Raw genomic sequence first — 22,036 nt, 5'->3', positions numbered from 1 at the left:
TAAGATAATTTCTCAGCAGGAAACCAGAAACAAAGTCAGTCTTAGGAAGACAGATATATTAAATTATAAACCATAAATCTATTCATGGAGCAGCTAAGGGCTGTCAGGACTTTGAGGACCGCACCTACATCAAACACAGGTGCCACCAATTTCTGAACTGAAGGGCATCACAAAATAATATTACATGGCAAGAGATCTTATTTCTATGGAAAGAGGAAATGTGTGTGTATACGTCCTTATGGGTCTTAAGTGGATTGACTTTGTTATTTCAGTGTGCTGGCCATTCAACCAGTTTCTAAGATAATGTTTGTGCTTTTCAAAAAAAAAAAGAAAGCAAATCTTTCCCACTTTTACAGAGAGATGTTACTTTTCACTAGCTTCCTGGAGGTTGGTAGTATATGTAGGACTTAAGAGAAACTCTATTATACAAGTTGTATTTCTCAGCAGTCAAACCGCCCATGAAAAGGACAAAAGTACTTCAGGACCAGTGACCTGTTTTTAAGTGCTCTCTGCCTACACAGAATCCATGGACAGCAGACTGCCAAGGTCCTAGCGAGGCAGGGATGCGGCAGCACTCCCAGCACCCGGAGTTCCAGCACCTATGTAGCAAGGTAAAAGGTCAGGAAAAGGCCAAAATCATCATCATGATCCCAACAGTCTGTTTAGAAAAGCTCACATAAAAACAGAAGCACTACACTGGCATTAAGATTCTAATATGCCCTTAGGCCATCATTTTTAGAGTACCTTCCCTGAGAACTCCCTGTTATCTGGATATGTATTTCTTCATTTTGCAGTTGTAAATCTGGAATAGGCATGTCCCAACATCTGTTTTATGACACCCTAATGCAATTCCCATTCGGAATCCAGATGTTCTGGAAATGTCTGCTCAGGAAACCAGCCTATAAATTGGAATCTCAAGAACAACCATTGCCAAAAGGGTAGTGGTGGGAATACAAAAATTCCAGAGGTTACTAACCGACATGAACAGACAAAACCTGCTACCTGTATCAGTTGATATAGAACAAGTCCATGACACCACCTGCAAGCCTGTAAGTGAACTAGATTCCCACAAAAATTCCCTGCAATTCCAACAGCTTTATGAATAGTTTATGGTAAGTTTGTAACCATAAACTAGGGGGAGGGATAGCTCAGTGGTTTGAGCATTGGCCTATTAAAGCCAGGGTTGTGAGTTCAATCCTTGAGGGAGCCATTTGGGGATTTAATTAGGGATTGGTCCTGCTTTGAGCAAGGGATTGGACTAGATGACCTCCTGAGGTCCCTTCCAACCATGATATTCTATGAACCATTTGGAAGACAGTGGATAGTAGATGAGATGCCAGCAAAATGTCACCATGACTTCTAACATTACAAACTGTTTTAGTGCACTCCTGCAAACACATTGTATCCTTCTGGCCACTGGGTTAAGCAATCTAGATAAAAAAAATAGGTACATAAAATAATGTATCAGTTGGAGACATGATGTCGTACATCTCAGAAAGGATAGGATGACAATTATGTTCCTGTTCTGAATTCAAAGACCCAGTTGCCAAAAAGCACAAGTCTTTCCTTCTAGAAAACACTAGTCCAACACTAGCAGTTCATTTTTTTGTGGTTGAAAGCAAGACCTAGATTTTTTTTTTTTTTTAAGATTTGGTGGGCATTTTCTGTTGGCACTGCCTAATTTTCTCTGGCCTTGCCCAAAACTGAAGCCTTGCCAACTTAACTAGGAAGCCACCACAACTATACATTTAATGAAGATGTACAGCAAGTTCTTGAGACCACACAGAACATTTTAAACTGACAGATTCTTCCTGCTGTTGAGAGTCTGGGGAACTTCCTCTGGGATTACATCACAGGGACATCAGAGAACATAAATCTTTTCAATCTATTCCTGTATCCAGTTCATAGCTTGCATTTAAAGCAATTGGAAATTATTCCATTTTATGTGGCAATTAAGGTTTCTAAAATTCAAGATAAAACTCAGAAGTTCAGGGGTGTTTTGTGGACCAGGAAATATTAGGATTAATGCTTTAAGAGAGGCTGAATTACACTTCTGTCTACTCCCCCTCCAGTGGAGGTTTGGCAGTTTACTTTTTACTTTTTTATTTTTAAAGCAGTGATGGTAAAACAATCGTGAAGAATTACTTATCTATCTGAGGAAAATTTGTCTTAGCCACAGCGCACAGGAGGAAAAGGAAAATAGACAGCAATGATTTTTGTGAAACAACACTATGGCTGGCAGGCTGAGGAGCTATCTCCTGTGAAGGAAAAAAAGTCTGAATCCTTGAAGAAAACACATTTGTAGTCTGAGTAACTAGCTGCCTCAAGAGGTTCCAAACACATTTGTCAAGGCTCTGAGAAGAGATCATTTTCTGAAATACTGCTGAGGCATGAACCAGACAAAAACATTCAGAGTCCCAGGAGAATTCAGTATGCAGGTATTTGAGCTCACAGGAATTTATAGATGCGAATAAGAATTAAAGGGCCCAATGGTGCACGGAACTGTACACATGCAAAAAAACCTACCAACTCTTCTATGAAGTCAGAGAACACAACCTAATGTGCTGGAGGAGTGGAAGAGGAAATCGTAAACCTACACAAGACAAAAATGGTGTAAAGTTTCCAAGTCTAGTTAATGTAAGATTTTTTTTGCAAGTGACTAGAATCTGCTGATGCTTCAGGGGGAGTGTATAATTCATAACAATACTCACAATACTGATTAGTATGCCATCATGAACTTGCAGTGGAAAATGTAACATTAGACATGAAGGAAAAAAAAAACATACATTCAAGGAAAGTACTGTACACTTCCATTGTTCCTACCAAAATCATTATGTAGTTTTATTAGAAGAAATATATTTTTATACGAATAGCTTGAAGAAAATACAAAAAGAAAGACCCTACCTTCTCCAGGACTGACTGCTGCTGGTAGACTGTTCCAATCTAGGGTCCACCTAGGGCAGGGATGAGGAGAAAACTTTGCTTCAATACCGCTTTCCTGTGGGTAAGAAAAGAACTGATCTCTCAAAGACAGATTCAAACAGGCCTTATGGTTTAAGCCTATGCCCACTGAAGTCAGTAGCAAAGTTCCCATCGACTTTAATGGTGCAGGATCAGGCTCTAAGATCCCTTAGCTACATGGTTGGACTACTGCCATTCCATTCCATACAGTTATATTTTCTTTGGCTTTCATCTTCCTATATCTTTTATGCAGAAACGAATGGAGATTTTTACATTTTCTTTGCGTCTCCAGGTACTCATAGCTCTGAACAAACAACTGAAAAAATCATAGAAGACAGAATATTAAAACGAAATACCAAAGCAGCATTTTATTTTTGGTTCTATAACAGCCTAATTTTGTTTTGTTTTGTTTCATAATATATATATATATATATATATATATATATGCCAATACCAATGTGTACTTTAATAATTTTAGCATCTAGTTTCCTCCGATCATAAACTTTATCATTTTTTATTCAGAAGTTAAACAACAAAAATATATTGTGGCAAACCCAGGACAAACAGCTACAAACAGGAGGGGGGGAGGGGGTAGTAATCAGTCCCTGGGGGTTAAAAAGGCCTCTCCCAAGCCACTGAAGAGAGAGAACCATGGAGAAATAAGGTTCAGCTGGGCAAGGGGTTACTAGGGAAGTAATTAGGTTCAGCTGGCTCCAACTGCTTGGGAACTTTTTAAACCCTCCCTGGCAGGGGGGGGGGGGGGGAGAGAGCGTGAGAGAACCAGGGAAGCTGCCAGTAAGTTAGGAGCAGCAAGGCTCTGAACCCTTCCAGCAAGGAGGGCCGCACTCTGTCCCCAGAAAGGAAGATAAACAAGCACAAGGGACTGACTGAGGGAAGGAATAGCCAGACCCTGTGCTACCTACAAGGATTTGCTTTGCCCAAGCCTGGGTCTCCAAGGCTAAAAAGGACTGAGCCTGCTGAGGAGAAGAAGGTACTTTGCCACAATATATAAATAAAAAATTATAGCTCAATAGTTCTCAGAGAGAAGTCAGAATATACAGGTAGCCCTTAATGAGCTGATGAAGGCTTCCAATGGTGTTTTCCAAGCACTTCTAATTAGTTACTATTTAGAGATCTGTACTATCCTAAATTCAGGCAGAACTATAATAATATGATGATTATTATTATTATTATTAAAAATAATAAATGAAAATGCTGAATTACCATTAACTTTGTCATGGTTGGCCTTGGACCGCCTATAAACTGATAATCTTCATGTTCTTCCTCTAAGTCATCAGGAATTGTATGGAAGTCTCTTAGCTGCTCATCTGGGAAAGACCGCAAATCTGGAAATTGGAGAAACAGCATATTGCACTTGGCAGCCGCACTCTTTACTCCAGGCACTTCCTGAACTCTATGGTACCAACTGGATATCAGAGGCAAATCTAATAGCTTTTTGTTGTGTTTCTTGATGAAAACCTAGACAATAAAGCAAAAACCTTACTTAGTACTGCAATTTTTTGCATTCAATCCACAGAAGAAAAGAGCTGTACTATAGAGCAAAGCTCTGCTCCTCCCTTTCCCCCAACATGTTATGGATGCTGTTGGACAGATGGATGGGGCAGAAGCTGACTTCACACCACCTGGAAGCCTCCCTTCCCCCCAAATCTGGAATTTTTCGCTGTCTATTTGCAGACAGATTCTGTAACATCTTTGTGTTGCCCAAATACTGGATCATAATTATGAGTCTGGCCCCTGGGAGTCTTCCTACTATAACAGTTATAACTTTGGTTTGTAATGATGTTTCTGCTTTAAAAGGGTGCAGAAGAAGAATCCAGGATTAAATAGTGAAAAGTAAAGTATGAATGGTCAACCAAAATCCTTGTGATACCTGTTTGGACCAAGTAGTCACTTAGTTATTCCAAAAAGCAGAAGAAAGGAAGAGGAAACAAAGTTGTGTGGTTCACCATAATTAATTCTGGTTCATATTTTAACTGATTTTGAAAGGAAAACGGGCTTCAAAATACCTAAGATACATAGTTAAAATAGATATCGTTGTATTTTGTTATTTATATACCACTCAAAAAGTGTGCTAGCCATTTTACAGACAATATTTCAACTCTGAAGGCTTACTTGACAGAGCCATTTCTAAGTGTGGTAGAAAGGAAATCTTGCATTCTCTCCTGCTGACTTGGAGATGTGGTATGCAAGTATTTACATTGAAATAGGGCAATTTATTTCAGTCTTAGTTTTCAGTGGTTATAGATGGCCTAAAATGAGAACCAATTAGCTTACATCTCTCCTTACTAGGGTGACCAGATGTCCCGTTTTTATAGGGACAGTCCCGTTTATGGGGACTTTTTCTTATATAGGCGCCTATTACACCCCACCCTGTCCTGTTTTTTCACAGTTGCTATCTGGTCAGCCTACTCCTTACACATATGATTCAGATAGTGCCAATGGGAATTAAATGCATAGGATGCATTACATAGGATAAGGTCACAGTGAATAAACTCTTGGGAGAATTTACTATGAGTGTAAATAACAAGGAAGGGTTTAATGCCAAAATCAGACAAAAGACCTTGTCGTGTTTGGAACTGGCTGTATCTGGATTTTTAAATTACTAGTCTGTAATTTTTATTTTGCACCATCAAATAATCTGTACTGAAACAATCTATTCATTTTAAATTGATTTTAAAATGATGGGGCAGCAATGGATCTAGGATTTTGCAAAGGTCAGTTGGTAGGACCAAAATGCAAATAAGTAATATTATGTAAGACTGTTCATTAATTGCAGTTAACTCGTGCGATTAACTAAAAAAAATTAATCACGATTAATCGCAGTTTTAATCGCATTGTTAAACAATAGAATATCAATTGAAATTTTAATATTTTTGGATGTTTTTCTACATTTTCAAACATTGATTTAAATTACAACACAGAATACAAAGTGTACACTGATCACTTTATATTATTTTTATTACAAATATTTGCACTGTAAAAATGATAAACAAAAGAAACAGTACTTTTCAATTCACCTCATACAAGTACTGTAGTGCAATCTCTATCATGAAAGTGCAACTTACAAATGTAGATTTTTTTTTTTTTTTTTTGGTTACATAACTGCACTCTAAAATAGAACAATGCAAAACTTTAGAGTCTACAAGTCCACTCAATCCTACTTCTCGTTCAGCCAATCACTAAGACAAACAAGTTTGTTTACATTAACAGGAGATAATGCTGCCCACTTCTTATTTACCTCACTAGAAAGTGAGAACAGGCGTTCACAAGGGACTTTTGTAGCCGGCATTGCAAGGTATTTACATGCCAGATATGCTAAACATTTGTATGCCCCTTTATGCTTCAGCCACCATTCCAGAGGACATCCTTCCATGCTGATGACGCTCATTAAAAAAATAATGCATTAATTAAATTTGTGACTGAACTCCTGAGGGGAAAATTGTATGTCTGCAGCTCTATTTTACCCACATTCTGCCATATATTTCATGTTATAGTAGTCTAGGATGATGACTCAGCACATGTTCATTTTAAGAACACTTTCGCTGCAGATTTGACCAAACGCAACAAAGGTACCAACATGAGATTTCTAAAGATAGCTATAGCACTCAACCCAAGGTTTAAGAATCTGAAGTGCCTTCCAAAATCTTAGAAGAATGAGGTGTGGAGCATCTTTTCAGAAGTCTTAAAAGAGCAACACTCATATACGGAAACTACAGAACCCGAACCACCAAAAAAGAAAATCATTGCTTTGGATGGTTATGGAGCAGAACCAGTCATCAGCATGGATGCATGTCCTCCAGAATGGAGGGACATATGAATCTTTAGCACATCTGGCATGTAAGTATCTTGCGACTCTGGTTACAACAGTGCCGTGAGAACACCCGTTCTCACTTTCAGGTGACATTGTGAACAAGAAGTGGGCAGCATTATCTGGTGCAAATGTAAACAAACTTGTTTGTCTGAGCAATTGGCTGAACAAGAAATAGGACTGAGTGGACTTGTGGTCTCTAAAGTTTTACATGGTTTTATTTTTGAATGCAGTTTTTTTTTGTACATAATTCTACATTTGTAAGTTCAACTTTCATGATAAAGAGATTGCACTACAGTACTTGTATTAGGTGAATTGAAAAATACTATTTCTTTTGTTTTTTACAGTGCAAATATTTGTAATAAATAAATATAAAGTGATCACTGTACATTGTATTGTGTTATAATTGAAACAAATATATTTGAAAATGTAAAAAACATCAAAAAATATTTAAATAAATTGTATTCTATTGTTTAATCGTGCAATTACATTTTTTAATCGTGCGATTACTTTTTTTAATCACTTGACAACCCTAATATTAATTCCTACATCATTAAGACAGAAAGTGAATTTCAGAACATCTATGCTTTCTACAAGCAATAATCTTTGAGATTTTGGCCATTTTGCAGAGAGATCAATTATATCAGTTTGTTGGTGTCACGCATCCTTCTCTTGCCTCCTGTCATCCTTGGTTCTCTCCACACTGACACATTGTGCCCCCTTTCCACTTTCTCCTAGTCTTTATTCTTTATTTACCCCTCAGTTTTCTTCCTTCCACATCTCATTGTTTTCTGCTACTTCCCTGAGCAGACAAAGGGACTAGATTTTTTTTTCCCCCTCCATAAAAATTGAAGTTCTAGAGAACAAAGTATCAGCCACCAGGAAAAAGTAATGACTCACTGAGCTGCCATAACTGCTCCCCCTTGATCCCGCAGAGCCCTAGAACCTGCTACTCTACTCCACCACTGCAGCACCTCCAATTCTACCCTCTTCTCCTCTGGATCTGCCACCAGTCTGCTCTATTACTGCCAAACTTTCTGTCTTCTTGCAGCTGCAGCAATGAGAAAAAGGAGACTATAGCAGAGAAGACAAAGAATATTTAAAAAAAAAAAGCTTAACCAAAACAACATTATCTACAGAGATGTCAGAGTGTTTGGGCTTTTTTTTTTTTTTTTTTAAAGCAGTGAGATGTAAAATAGCTTTCCTTCAGAAAATATTCCTCGATTTAAAAATTATTTTAAAAAGTGCAGGAAAACAAAACCTTGAGCTATGACTTTAATTCTGTAAAACTTTAGGGTACAATCATTTAATAGTTCTAAAGAAAATGAAGTTGAATGGTGGACAAACTTTTCTCAAGCTATTTGAGTTAGATCAACAACTTGGCAGATGTTGAAAAAAATGGAAATGTAACAGTGTTTTTATATATTTAAATGAATCTATTTTTCCAAGTCTTTCTCTCTACAAGATGTCTTACCATTCTAGCCCTTCTTGTAAATTAGATTAGCCAAATTAGGAGGTCATTGGCCTGTGAGATACTATGCATTGTTGCCATGGAAATGATTATGCTACCAAACAGAAGACCGTAAATTATGATTGTAAACAAAGGCAGCAAAGAAATAACATGCAAGAAATACAGCGTGTGTGTGTGTGTTTTGGATGCAGGAATTGGTAAAGGACACTTACCAAATGCTCAAAAAAACATACAGTTTATCAGTGTTTTTTGTACTGTTCTTACAAATTAATCATAAGTAATTAGTAATAACTAGAGTGCAAAGACAAGACTAAAAAGTATCAAGATATTTAATTAAATATTAAAATATGTCCACGCATTTAGAACATGTGTAGGAAAAGATTTACTTCGCTGAGGAAATTGTCTTTAGAAAACAATTCTAACATTAGCTTTTCTACTTGACAATAAGAGTTGAATTATGTGTGTTTCTCTCCCAGATCAAACACAATACACCTCTACCCCGATATAACGCTGTCCTCGGGAGCCAAAAATTTTTACCACGTTATAGGTGAAACCGCATTATAATCGAACTTTGCTTTGATCCGCTGGAGTGCGCAGCCCCGCCCTGGAGCACTGCTTTAAATTTAACAGCTACAATTAATAAAAAGAATAACTGCTAAATAAGGCTAAACTTGAGAAAACAGTATAAATGGAACAAGTATATTAAAAACCAGTCTTTGGCCTCATTCTGTTTATATTGGTAATTAGTTATGACTTGTTAATATTTGCCATGTTGTACTTTTTAAACATGTACCATTGAAGCTCTTTATTTAAAGGTAAAAATAATGATGAAGTGTAAAGAACTAGCAACTACAAAATCAATGATTGAAAAAGGTATAGTCTAAATGTGGTCTGGGTCACCCTATTAGTGTAAGTGGTCAGGTGCATTTTAAGATGGATGTTCAACTCTGCTGTTTCTGTCCACAATAGTGTAACAACTGGATTCAATACAATAAAGGGCTGGGCAAAACTGTGTTATAAGTTATCAAATATGGGTGATAGAGCAGTAGGAGAGACAGCATCTGTAAGTGAGGTAGCCTCACCATGTTCCACCCCAGAGTTAGTTTTTTATTTAAACCATAAGCACCTGAAAACACAGTTTTAGATCATTATCTTTGGTGCGATCTAAAAAAAGGCAACATAAATGCACAATATATAAAATGGAGCAGCAGCAAGATGCCCATCTCAGAGAACGGTGGTTTTGCTATGGCAGGTGTACTATATCTATGTTAGGGTTGTTTGTTTGAGGTGGTTTTTTTGTTTTGTTATTTTTGCCAAGAATTCTGGGGCCGCACCTTTAATTAAATGCAACTGTTCACACAGGACTCACAAGCTGCACAAGGTTAAGGCCATACAGAAGCAGCAAATAAACATATAACTTCCAGCAATACATACTGTAATTCTTTAGACAGGTTTTACTGGATTACTGAAATCCACAGAGCATCTGATCCAGAATCCTTCCCATCAATAAGTCAAACAATCATAAAAAATTATGCTAGGCTTATTTAGAAAAATGAATGAGGCTGGAAGGTCTGATCGTTGTTAAAATATTAAGAAAACATTTTGCTTTGTAGCTTTTATTGGTTGAAACAATCCTTATAAAGGTAATTGATAATCCTCAATTAACTATGGTTGCAAAACAAAAACAAAAAAACACTGATGTATTTCTAATCTGGAGTCTACTGTAAAATAACTTCTTCACAACTCAAAGGAACAACGTTACTGCTACTCTTGGGTGGAAAATTCTTGTGACAACGCACACAGTCATCTGGAGATTATGTTTTTACCAAGAAAAGCTATATAGCGGGTTTTACTGCACATACCAATTTGAGTAAGTGCTTATCTTGATTTTGGAGATTACTTCTATGAACCCGATTGACAGTATGTTCTCCCAGAACTGCTTTTGTTTTCAGCCACCAGCAGAAAAATTAGCAAAATACAAAGCCTAAACTCACAGAGCTCTCCTTTTGGCAACAAACTCGGACAGGCATTCATTGACAGTTCAGATATCAAACTTTCCTGAAGTATAAATACTGAACATCACCAATGAAACAGATATCATTGCTATGTTCTTTCAAGTGCATTTTATATGTGTGGGGCTGCTACAATTCTCTCATTTCCTCACCTCTGTCATTCGAGTGCATTCCCTGAAAATGAAATACAGGGTAAGTGCTGTGCTAGAATTACTCAAAGAGTAAAAATAAATGACGATATAAAACCTTTTGGGCAAGAAATAGAGAATAAATTTATGTCTAGAGTCAGCGTATTCTCTAATATTTTCCTGATGAAGAGCAACTACTACAACTGCCAAATCACAGAGGGCATATGACGGATCAATCGTGGTGGATTACACTCACCCCTTGCACCCAAGACACTGCTAACATCTCACTATCCAAGGTGTCCCCACTGGGCACAAAGATGTCCACTTCCTTAACTCTGCCCATGTTTTTCTGTGCCCTCCTGCCCTGTGCCATCATGCCACCCTACTCAACTATATACAGTGAAAGAGGGATCTCTGCAATCAGTGGAGTTGGCACGATTTGTCTATAATAGAGCTGCTTCCATTCAACTCAATGGGCTGTTAACCCTGAAGCCTCTTTGCATCTTGTCTACATGGGATTGTTTTGGCACCAGATAATTACACCAACATAGCTGCACCAATACAAACCCATAGTGTGGATGTGCTGCACTAGTGTAAAAAGTGACTTGCAGAGGTATGGTTTATCTTGGTTTCAATGGTAAAGCTAAACTGATGCAAAGAAATCCCAGCATAGACAATCTCTTAGTTTTAACCCCTCAAAATGATTGTCTCAGGACATCCTACATATGGACATCTTAGCAACAAGTGCTACAGTAGTGTACTTGTTGCAAAACCAATCTTGGACAAGTAATAAACCAGTGGCATCGCCACAACAGAGCCAAAGGAATATTTCCTCCGCCTCACAGGAAATGTACCAGGAAGTGCCCAATAATGATAGAATAGTAAAAAAGAAAAATTAGGTATAAAATTTTTTTAAAGGAGAACAAACAATCTCGCCGTCAGAAGTCAAAATGAATCAGGTATTATAAAAGGAAATATTTAAAGACAAAAAAAATCTGAAAATTTAGCTCCAAGGAAATCAAGAAATTAGAGACTACTAGAGGTCAAACTTTAATACTAACTTCTGAGGAAGTTTGCCATTGGATGATACTTGAATAACACTTAAGTTTTGCTGTGTGAAAGGAAAGACAAGGTGCTATATCACTAAAATGCCATTGTCGTCTCTGCATTCCTTTCCTTTCACTTCCTCCATAAAAAACCCTCTCACTTTTCTAAGAGACATTCGTTTTCTTTAAGACATGTCTACCCACATCCTGAAAAGATCACACAAAGATTCATGTTTCAGCTGAAAAATGTTTCAATTCAGGGTAACATTCATATAAACAAGAGAAACAACAAAACTGTATCAAAATCAAATTTTGCCTTGCCCCACCAATATGCTGTTGCCAGAATTAGCGTGCAGGAAAATTACAGCTATGACTATCTCACTCCTACTTACTTTTGTTTTACCCACATTATAATGCACTTTCATTAAAAGAATGTCCATTAAAAAGCTGCCTAAGACATCTTGATTTTGGCTTCTCATCTTGTTAAATCATTCATTTTATAATTCTCCCCCCATTTATACTTTGGACTTAATGAGAGCATACAGATTCCATTATCATAAAGTGGATGCATTCAACTTTAGTAAATATTCACACTGCTTAGGCTACAACTCAACCAGCTGATTAAAACTACAAAGTATTACCTTCCATTTATAGTAGGAAAAAGATTGAGTTTAAGGTCAGGTTTAACTAGCACATTTTAGTTAAGCCAGACCTAAACTTGACCACTTTTCCTAGGCAAGACAATCCCTACTAAAACACTTTGAAATTCTAACTATTTCTGGGGAATTGTCTCATAAGACTGTTCTGAATCTGATTACCGTCAGTAAAGATACACACACGTCTCCTTCTGTCAATTGTGTCTGGTTTTAAAGACAGGAATTGTTTACTGTAGCTATGTAAAGATGAAGTTAGGTTTAAATGTTACAGCAGGGTAGAATCAGTTATTAACAAGCATAAAATAATCTAGTTAGATTTATGGTAACTGTTTGGTGTAATGGATGAGATAAAGATGTGTTTTGTTGAAAATAGAAGTATCTCCTGATTTGGAGGTATCCTCAGCGTGAGGGGCAAAATTAAGATTATTTGAGCGCATGGAGCTCCTGATCCCCAGATTAGACTCCTTTTATCTTCCATGTAGTGCTCTCACCTGTCACACCCCTCTGATTGGATCACAACTGATCCCCAGCCTGTTGCTTCCCCCTCTCCTCGGTACGCAGCTTCAGGTATGGAAGAGGCTACTGTCTGGGATGTCACAGCTTTTTACCTGAGTGTCATGGAGCATCTCTGGCCCCATGACTCTGCAGGAACTCCCTGCCTCAGTTTCCTCCTCCCAAGGATTTTCTCTCTCTCCTGGCAGGTCATGTGGCTCAGTCCTTCAGCTGGGTCATTCTGACCTCAATTCTCTTTTGAGGTAGGAAGTCCAAATTAAGTCCCAACAAACGAAAGTACTTTCTCCCCACCTGGACTCCTTTCTAGCCTGTCCCGGGCTCAGTTTCCAGGTTATCTTTAAAGTCTCTGGCTCTAGGATAGAGCCCTAACTCTCAGACTTCTTCCCTGGAGTTTCTAGCACCATCTCAGCGTCTCTGTGAGGCTCTGTGATAGACTCCTGAGTCCAAGACTACTTCCCTGAAGTCCCCTCAGTCTACTGCCGACCCTCACTCAGAACCTTCCGAAGAAGCCTGCCCGCTCTCTGTGGTTCCTCCCAAGTTGAGCTTTCTTAGCCCTCTTACGTGGCCTGGTGTCCATTAAGTATCACCTAAACCTCCTTAGTCCCACCCTCTCAGTCTGGGAAACAGCTAATTAATTATGGCATAAGTGTGGCTGGCCCCATCTCCCCTTAAAGGAGCCAGACACCAAGTGAAACCGAGTTTCAAATGGCAGACGTGACATGCTTTAGCAGACCCAGACAATTGTGAAGAGACACACAGCACAAAAATAAATGGCAAATGAAAGTGCTTGAAATAAGTATTAAAAGAAACACTTTTTTGAACATCCTGTCCACCAGAAGTATATGTTAGCACACTCTATTAGTAAATATATAGGATTCATCTGGCCCCTTACCAACAACTGTCTCATATATTTTACATTTTAGTATTGATATCGAAAACTCTTCATTCCCTGTGATACACATACAAACCAATTAAGGGAAACTATTTTGTACCGTGTAGGGTTACACAGTAAATACTTTGCTTGACTGTGTCTTATATCAAGTAGTTGTGTAACTTTTCAGACTCTAACAGATATGGACACTATTAACTACAGAAGCTGTTTTCTTACCAAGAATTGATGGATGCATGGCAAAAGCACTACATCTGCCAGAGTGAAATAAAGCCCCTCAGCAAAAACATGCTCCAGAGGTGGGAGATCAGAGGTTTTTGTTTTCCTGATGTGAGAGGGCTCCCTGTTGGTTGTAGCAGGTATTTCCTGCACAACTAATTTTGAGAAAGCTACTTTCAGTTCCAAACTTGCACGTTCTTCTTGGTCTTTGATTTCCACTATTGTTCCTTCTTTTGGGCTAAGATTTTTTGTTGCTCTTTTAGCGAGGGCAGGTGCTGCAGTCTTATCACCTGCCTTTTGCTGTTGAAGTTTCTGCCTTCGGATTTTGTCATCATTGTGCACTCTGACAGGTTCTCCTAGCTTCTTCTCAAGAAGCAAAACCTCAGGTGGAATGGCCTGACACTGATCGGGAGACGCATTCAATAAGCTCTCAACAGCCTGAGGGATGCTGATCTCACAAAGTCTGGTCCACTGACTAACCTGTCATATAAACATAAACAAGCACAGTCTCATTAGAACTGTTTGGATTATAATGCAGAAATTCAAAATTAAGGGCATGATTTAAATCCTGTAAAGAGCTTCCATGTAAAGGCTGAAACTCCATCCTTAACATGCCACGCACACACACCCCTTCCCATGTGTACTTGCAATGTCAGAAATTCAAGTTATATACACACACACACACATATACATATGCATGCTACATTGTTTTAGGTGAACAGCATGAAGTTTAAGCTCTCTGAATTTCCTTGCTTTTGTTAGTTTACATTAAGGGTTTAATAGACTAATTTCCATTATAAGTCTGGAAACTAAATTTTATATATAAAAAGAATTAATGGTGGTCTGGTGTGGTATAAATGTCTTATCGGCATCAATTTGGGATGGCTGTATTATCCAGAAGAGATGAAGCCATGACTAAATTACATTGGTCATCTCAAATGAGTGCCAGTAAAAACGGAATATCGCACCATCAATGAATCCCACAAATGCCATTTATTTTACAGAAAATATATTTCAGAAATGTTTTACACAATGTTGGGAATGCTTTTCTGCTTGTGATGGCAGAAATTTAAGAAATATGAGTCCAACTGTAATGATATCTTAACAAAATTCCAATTTTTCTAATTCTTTCCCCACTTTCCTCACTTTCCTCCATTATTTCTACTTAAGTTTTTTACAACTGTCTTTAAACTCAAACGTCTCCTCTTGTTTGATTTATTCACTGGTGCAATAATCCAGAATTTATGGCATCAAATACTCTTCTTTAGCAGAGTCTCTTAATTCACTCCTATCACTCTTTCACCATTGCAACATCTCTCTACACACACACAAAATTAGTTGCATAATCTCAGATTATAAACTCTTTTCATTGGGATGCTATGGATTTTCATGGAAATTGTTGCCCCAATGTATTTGTATTAGTCTGCAAACTACACACTTAAATGCTGCCCCTTTTTAGGAATCGCACCATATATCAAGCCAAAATTTGATCTTTACCTGTGTCCTTGTTTTTTTTCCCCCCAAAATATCTCTAAATAATCTTATATCAGTGAAATCCAATTCTTACCTGTACTACAAGTGGAAAAAAAAAGTCCCTTAACACTTCAAATGACAGAACAAAAAGCTCTCCACATCCTTTGTTTATATATAAACACTGATAAGAGTACATATTCTTGAACTAGCAACAGTAATAATTAGGAAGTACAAGTTTATTATTAGTCAAATCTGCACCAAGTACTATGCTCAGTGGACAACTCCACTTCTTAGAATGGTTTACAGTAGCCCAATCTTGCCAGTACAATTTAGCTTGATCATTAGTTAAAGACCCTTTCTACAAGGCAACTATTTTTTGTTTGGTCTCTTGGGTTATTGTTTAAATTTCTTGATTCCTTAAAATACCAAATTTTAGGAGTGTATGTAATTTAAAATGTATTAAAATTAAAGGTTAAATTATTAAAATTATATTACTCTAGTTTTACACAATTATAATGGCATTTCAAAGGAACTATACCAATGTAAAAGGAGGATAAAATGTAGTAATGAATGGAATGAAGGGGCTTACCCATGGAAAGGTTTAACAAAATTGAGATCCAGGGAAAAAAATTCAAAAGCACCTAACTAACTTAGAAAAACCCGTCCCATTAATGAAATTTAAGACCCTAAGTACCTAAATCTATTCTGTAAATGGGACTTAGGCATTTTCAATAATTTTATCCCCAGTTTTGGGATTATAAATTTAAGATCTGATCTTTCATTCCTTGCAAACCCAAAATGGGTACTAACTTCAGTTTATACAGCCTCATTGATACCTACTGGCTTCAAAGAGAGTTTTGGATGTTCAAGGTATACAGGAGATCGGAACCTAATAGATTATGTGCTTGAAGTATTTTATCTTTCTCAGGGCAAGGCCCTGCATATTCCACAGCCATTAAATTTATTGCAGAACTGCATTCTCATTAAAAAGAAATATCATTTCCAGTCTTTATGGTTGTAGACAAAACCTCTAAAATGTGCACCAAGTGTAAACCAATGTAGTGTCATCTATCTGCCGAAAATCTGAAATAATAGTTTGAACATGAACTGTCCCATCCATCTAAAGCAGAAAGCTAAGACTACACAATTACGTGGCTGCATAATCTGGCATTTTCCCAAGATGCTATGGAATTCAATATTTTGCTGCAGCCAGAAACCCAACATTTTGTTTACTTTTTGTCAAACTGTGCTACTGGGAACTGCCTGCAGCTGTCTATTGCCCTGCAGTTTTCCTCACAAGAAGAAATTAATTAGATTAGTGTATGCTCCCTGTAATGAATCCTGGACCTACGCAGCAAGCAGGAGGCTGGTCCAGCGTGTAGCCGGGGAGTAGAGGAGACAGAAGCATAGGCTTGTCCAAGGAAGGTGGAGAATAGCAGAGCAGCCACGGCCCTGATAAGCTGCGGAAGACCACTAAGAACTAAAAGGAGGATCTGTGCTGGACTATCTGGACAACATTATGGGAGCCAAAGGCAGAGCGTGGAGCTAGGGCACCTGGAGAGTGTACAATAATGAAAAACCCATCTTCAAAAATAATCAGGGTTGAAAATAAGCAACAATAAATTTTACATCAATGAGTATTTTCATAAGCAACAGTTGTATTTGTTGTTTTGGGGAATAGGAATGAAGGATATTTCATGGTGATAGAACAAATTAATGTCACAGAATTTGGTCCAGAGTAAATATGGCCATGGCAAAGGGTTATTATACAATTAAACTTGAAAGAGCTCAGGTCACTGGACAGACCAGAACTAAAGGTTACCTTATGACAGAATATATGTAGGAACAGTTTAAGAAGGTATTATTTTTTAAAGTTGTGAACAAATAAGCAGATCTTTTAAATAAGATGGTGTAGACAAATAACATTCATATTGAAAAAGTAAATGAGTACACGGAATTTCTAAATGGCATTAAAGAGTTTCACAGCTTAGAGTACCTGACCTCCCTTTCTGGGATGTATGGAGTGGGCTCTTCATTGAACATGTTCTGCCCCCTACCTACATTACCTGGATTTTCGTTTATTGGATTTTTTTTGCACAGCAGTACCTTTCACTTTCTATGGTACAAAACAAAGGGGTTTTGTTGTTACATTTAACTTTTTAAATGTTAGAACTAGACTGGCTCGAGTTGTAAATTATCAAGCCTTTCCTAGCACATGTAGCCCATAAGCTTGGTTCTGGACCTACACTACTATGTAACTAGATTTAAATATTATCTTCTCTTTTACACACTTTCCAAGCCCTTAGTTCAGGATTCTGTATTTATCTTAGAAGAACTGATGTCATCCTGTACACCTGTGTATAAAGAATACAATTCACTGATTTGATTTAGAGGTGAGTAATAACACCAGCTCTCACACACAATCCTAAAATCTGAGCATGGCAGATAAAAAGTAAACTGAATTTCTTTTAAAACAGATAACAGCAGATTTTCAATGGGTCTAAAATGGAATAGCTCCATTGATTTCTATGAAACTACACTACATTATACCACCTGAGGATCTGGCCTATATTTTTAATCTTAAACTACTTATAGTCTGTTAAATATTTAGGGTGTTTTTTTTTTTAATCATTACCATTCACCAGAATCAATACAGCCACTGTTGTACCAACAATCGGAAACCGTATGATAAAATATCTTAACTGGATATTCCAGCAGACACCCACATTAAAACCCAATTTTTAGTATTAACCATATTTAAATATGTAACAGAAAAAGATGCACTCACTTCAGCACAGGCTTTTAGGCACGTCTTTTTAAACCCCAAAAGTTCCAAAACCAACTTCTTTGATGGATCTACCTCATATGTTTTCTGTATTATGTGCCTCAACACAACAGAAAGACCAGCTCGACAGAATTTGCCATTTTCTTCAACTATAGCAGGCAAACAGCAACTCTGGACAACCAAAGGGAGTTGACACCTTGAGATGAAGTGGACCTCTAGGTCATCAGGCTGTGCTTTGCCAAATAACTGGTCATCTGTACTGTCACTAGCAGGCACTAAGAAAACTTTGAATAATTTGCAGTCACAGTAGGACAGCAAAAACAAGGATATTGATGTGTGGAGAGGAAAGATGCAATCTTCAAATTGATGGGAGTACGCCAGGTACAGATGTTCTTCAGTAACCCCGCCTTTCATTTTCCTTCAGAGCTGAAGTACCTGAAATAGAAATCAGAATAATATTTATAAAGAATATAGCATTTACGGTTTTTTGTTTTTGTTTTTAAAGACTTGAAATAATGACCGTTGCACCTGTTTGAGACAGGTGATTTTAACTTGAGACAAGCGTTCTTTTAAATATTTGCCAGTTGAAATAACAAGAAGTGTACTGCAGTCCCCTCTGAGATATAAGTGAATCCAGATGTGTATTTATATATATTTAACACCTCATAAATGAGCCCCACTCACACTCAATGACTAAGGCCCCAATCCTCTAGCTGTATTCACACAGGTCTACTCATGTGTATGTATTTGCACTATCAAGGCCTAAGTGTGGAAAAGGCACAGTATTAAGCCATCCATTCTGCATTTAAACTCATCTATTCTCTGTTAATAGATGCTCACCCCCAAAAGCTTGAGGGAATATATTAGCAGTTATCTGTCATGAAAGAAAACAAACTGATCATGACTGAACTGTCAGAAATGGGTCTAGACATGGTTCTCAAACTTATTTGACCCTTCTTTGTGTCTGTACTTGTTTACGCCCTCCTCCCCAAGTACATACATCACCACCAAGCTCTGAAGGCAGAGCAGAGAGGCTGCTGGCTGGGCACCCAGCTCTGAAGGCAGCGCCACACCAGAAGCAACACAGAAGTAATGGTAGCAATGTGGAAAGTGATATTCGTCAATATAACTTTTCACAGCAGACTTAACGCATCATTGCTACCCTTACTTCTGTAGTGCTCCTGCCACCTCGGGGGCTGACAGACAGAGCCCCACCGCCTCCAGGTGAGGGATTGGGGGGAGGAGGAGGAGAGCCTGGGCTAAGGTGGCAGGGTTCCAGCTGTCCCCTTTATCCCTGCCTCCTGAGTGTGCCTGGTCCTTCTGCACAAGCCCCAGCCACCTGAAGCTGACAGCCAGAGTACTTAAAAAACAAAACAAAACACACAGCTCATGCCTCTCTTGACACATTCCCACATGTCTCTTGGAAGGCTCACCCCACAGTTTGAGAACTGCTGGTTTAGATTCTTTTGACTTCCCAATTGTCTCCTATCCTTTCCAAATTTCTTCTGCCCCTTCTTCTTCGTATGGCTGAGGTAAATGTAGAGCAACAACTATAATTTTACGTTTAGATAGTTAAGCTAGATAATTGCATCTGGAGTAGCAGAGTGTACTGCTGGCAATGCCTCCTTCATATTTGTGAACTGGGCATTGAGTTCCATGGTCTGTTCTGGGTGACTACAGTCACACATTGGAGAGTCTTTAATTTTCCATTATTGCAGCAAGTATCCGCATCTGCCATGGTTTGTGCGGATACAGTTTAAGGCTACCCATAACCTTTGTGGGAGATTGAAGCCAGAGATCTTCTGCATGAGGTCTTTCATGCGGTGTTTATTTGTGACTTCTTGTGAATTCCATTCAGCTTCGTAAGCTTCATCAGGGTTGAAGCTGCATTGTTGATGATTAAATGCGTGGGTCCAAAAAAAGCTTGTGTGACTTCAAGCAGAGGTGAAGGACATTGTTAAGGTCCTGGTGGATGGGAAAATGTTCATTTTCCATGATCCTCTGAAATTTCTGAAGGGTTATGGCATCATGGCAAATGGATGGCGGCGCAATGTGCGACAGCGCTGGCAGCCAAGGTGTTGGGGTCGAGTTGAGGGTTCCAGTGATGCACCGCACTGCAGTGTTTAGTTGGACATCAATAAGTCAAGTATGGTTACTTCTGGTCCATACCGGTGCATAGGCTTTGGCTACAGAGTACACAAGGACCATCGCTGATGTCTGTAACACTGATGCTTATGCTCCCCAGCTTGTGCTTGCCGGTTTCTGGACCAGGTTGACCCTTGTCTTCGTCTTGGCGGCTACATTCTTCAGATGGTCGTGGGAGGTTAGCGTGTGGTCCAGCTTCACTCTGAGATTGGTCGGAGTGAGGTCATGTCACACACTGTTGCCGCAGAAGGTCACTTTCAGGGTGTGTTTAGCATTCCTGTTATCAAGATGGAATGCAGTGACTGCTGTTTTGTGAGGATTTGGCTTGAGCCTCCATTTCCAGAAATATTCCTCTATGGTGTTCAGGTCCCTGTTCAAGGTGGACTTGATGTCACTGAAGGTGGCAGCTTGAGTTGCCAGGGAAGGTCATCCGCATATGCAAATTTGCACGACTTCGTTGGAGGCATGTCGCTCATGTAAACATTGAAAACAGTCAGCGCAAATACTGAGCCTTATGGCAGTCCGATGATGAGGAACTGGGGCAAACTGACTTGGTTGCCCGAGTGGACATGTAACTACCTATTGCTCAGCATCATCCATAGCAGACAGTGTGTTTCGTCAGGGGATGATCCTTGTGAGCTCCAGCATCAGGCCTTTAATCCAGACTGCCCCTGAAGCAGTATAAATTAGGAAACTAAATAACTGGCTGTAATTTATAATTACAAAGTCTACTTCCTCCATACATGTGATCTTGATATAATTATATTAAAATATTTTTATTTGTATTAAACCTTGGTCCATTTTGATTTATTCCTGAAAAAAGGACATTGTTTTTCTTAAAGCCCAGTGCAGAAAAATTCAATAATTAAAAAAATAATAAAAAATGGATTTTTAATTACATAAATTTTTCTTTTTCCAAATAACCTATTTATAATTAAACTGTAAATTACAACAACCTATACTTAAATTACAACAACCTATTCCGGCCTAAGTTTGTTTTCTTCTTCCAATCTATGAATAAAAATAATATGAGAGAGGATTAATCAGGTTCTAAAAATGTGAAGGGCATGGTGGCCAAAAACAAGTACACCTTTACCCCGATATATCGCTGTCCTTGGGAGCCAAAAAATTCTTACTGCGTTATACGTGAAACCGCGTTATATCGAACTTGCTTTGATCTGTCGGAGTGCGCAGCCCCGCCCACCCCTCTCCTTTACCGAGTTAAATCGGAGTAGAAGTGTACTTTAATTCATTCAATATTTTAAAAATCTGTACCATCCTTGTTAGCAAAAAGAAGTACCAAATTTAGTGTAAAGGCTATGTCTAGTTGCAAATCAATATGCCTTAATGATTACCAATCAATGAGAATCAATGTTTCTTTAGGAAAATAACTACAAAGTACAAATGCAAAACAACCTTACCATTAATTATTTAAATCAAGGTGTCCTGCCCACTGATTTAAATCCCTATTAAAACGGTAATTTAAATCACTTTGATCAAACTGATTTAACTCAATCAAACTTGAGCCTTTGAATGGTTTTATACAATTTACTATTTGGTATTCTTAAAAATGTGTAAACAAGCACTTAGCAATTATGGGAACAAGCGCTCTAAAAGTCAAATATATAGTAGTCAGATCTCGCCTAGTATTCTCATGCATTTTTAAAAAATCTGGTACTGCTCATGTGTGCATGACTATAGCAGCTGATTTTATGAGGCACAGATTTGTGTTTCTGAAATCACTATAAGGCCAATACAACGTATTCATGTAACCAGAAGACAGCATTAGTTTCTATACTACAAATGAAATCCAACTTCTGTAAGGTCATTCACTGAAGGCACGAGCAAGCAAAAAACAGACAAGCTGAATGCACTTCAAGAATCCTATATGTGTGCATCTCAAGCAAAC

General features: G+C 38.2%; 1 protein-coding gene across 4 annotated transcripts in view; it reads right to left on the bottom strand.

The window, feature by feature from the left end:
* GSTCD (glutathione S-transferase C-terminal domain containing) overlaps nt 1-22,036 on the bottom strand; it is a 148,341-nt gene that overhangs the window by 111,363 nt on the left and 14,942 nt on the right. For all 4 annotated transcript variants that reach the window (XM_065597664.1, XM_008170109.4, XM_065597663.1 and 1 more), the window contains 4 exons: nt 17,986-18,417; nt 13,725-14,204; nt 4,186-4,440; nt 2,905-2,998 (listed from right to left, as the gene is read on the bottom strand). In XM_065597664.1, the coding sequence (XP_065453736.1) occupies nt 2,905-2,998; nt 4,186-4,440; nt 13,725-14,204; nt 17,986-18,396 (1,240 nt within the window). In that variant the 5' untranslated portion in view covers nt 18,397-18,417. The remainder of the gene's footprint in view (nt 1-2,904; nt 2,999-4,185; nt 4,441-13,724; nt 14,205-17,985; nt 18,418-22,036) is intronic.

Source organism: Chrysemys picta, chromosome 5, assembly GCF_011386835.1.
Source record: "Chrysemys picta bellii isolate R12L10 chromosome 5, ASM1138683v2, whole genome shotgun sequence".
NCBI classification, from domain to species: domain Eukaryota; kingdom Metazoa; phylum Chordata; order Testudines; family Emydidae; genus Chrysemys; species Chrysemys picta.
This window is presented reverse-complemented; position numbering and strand designations above follow the sequence as displayed.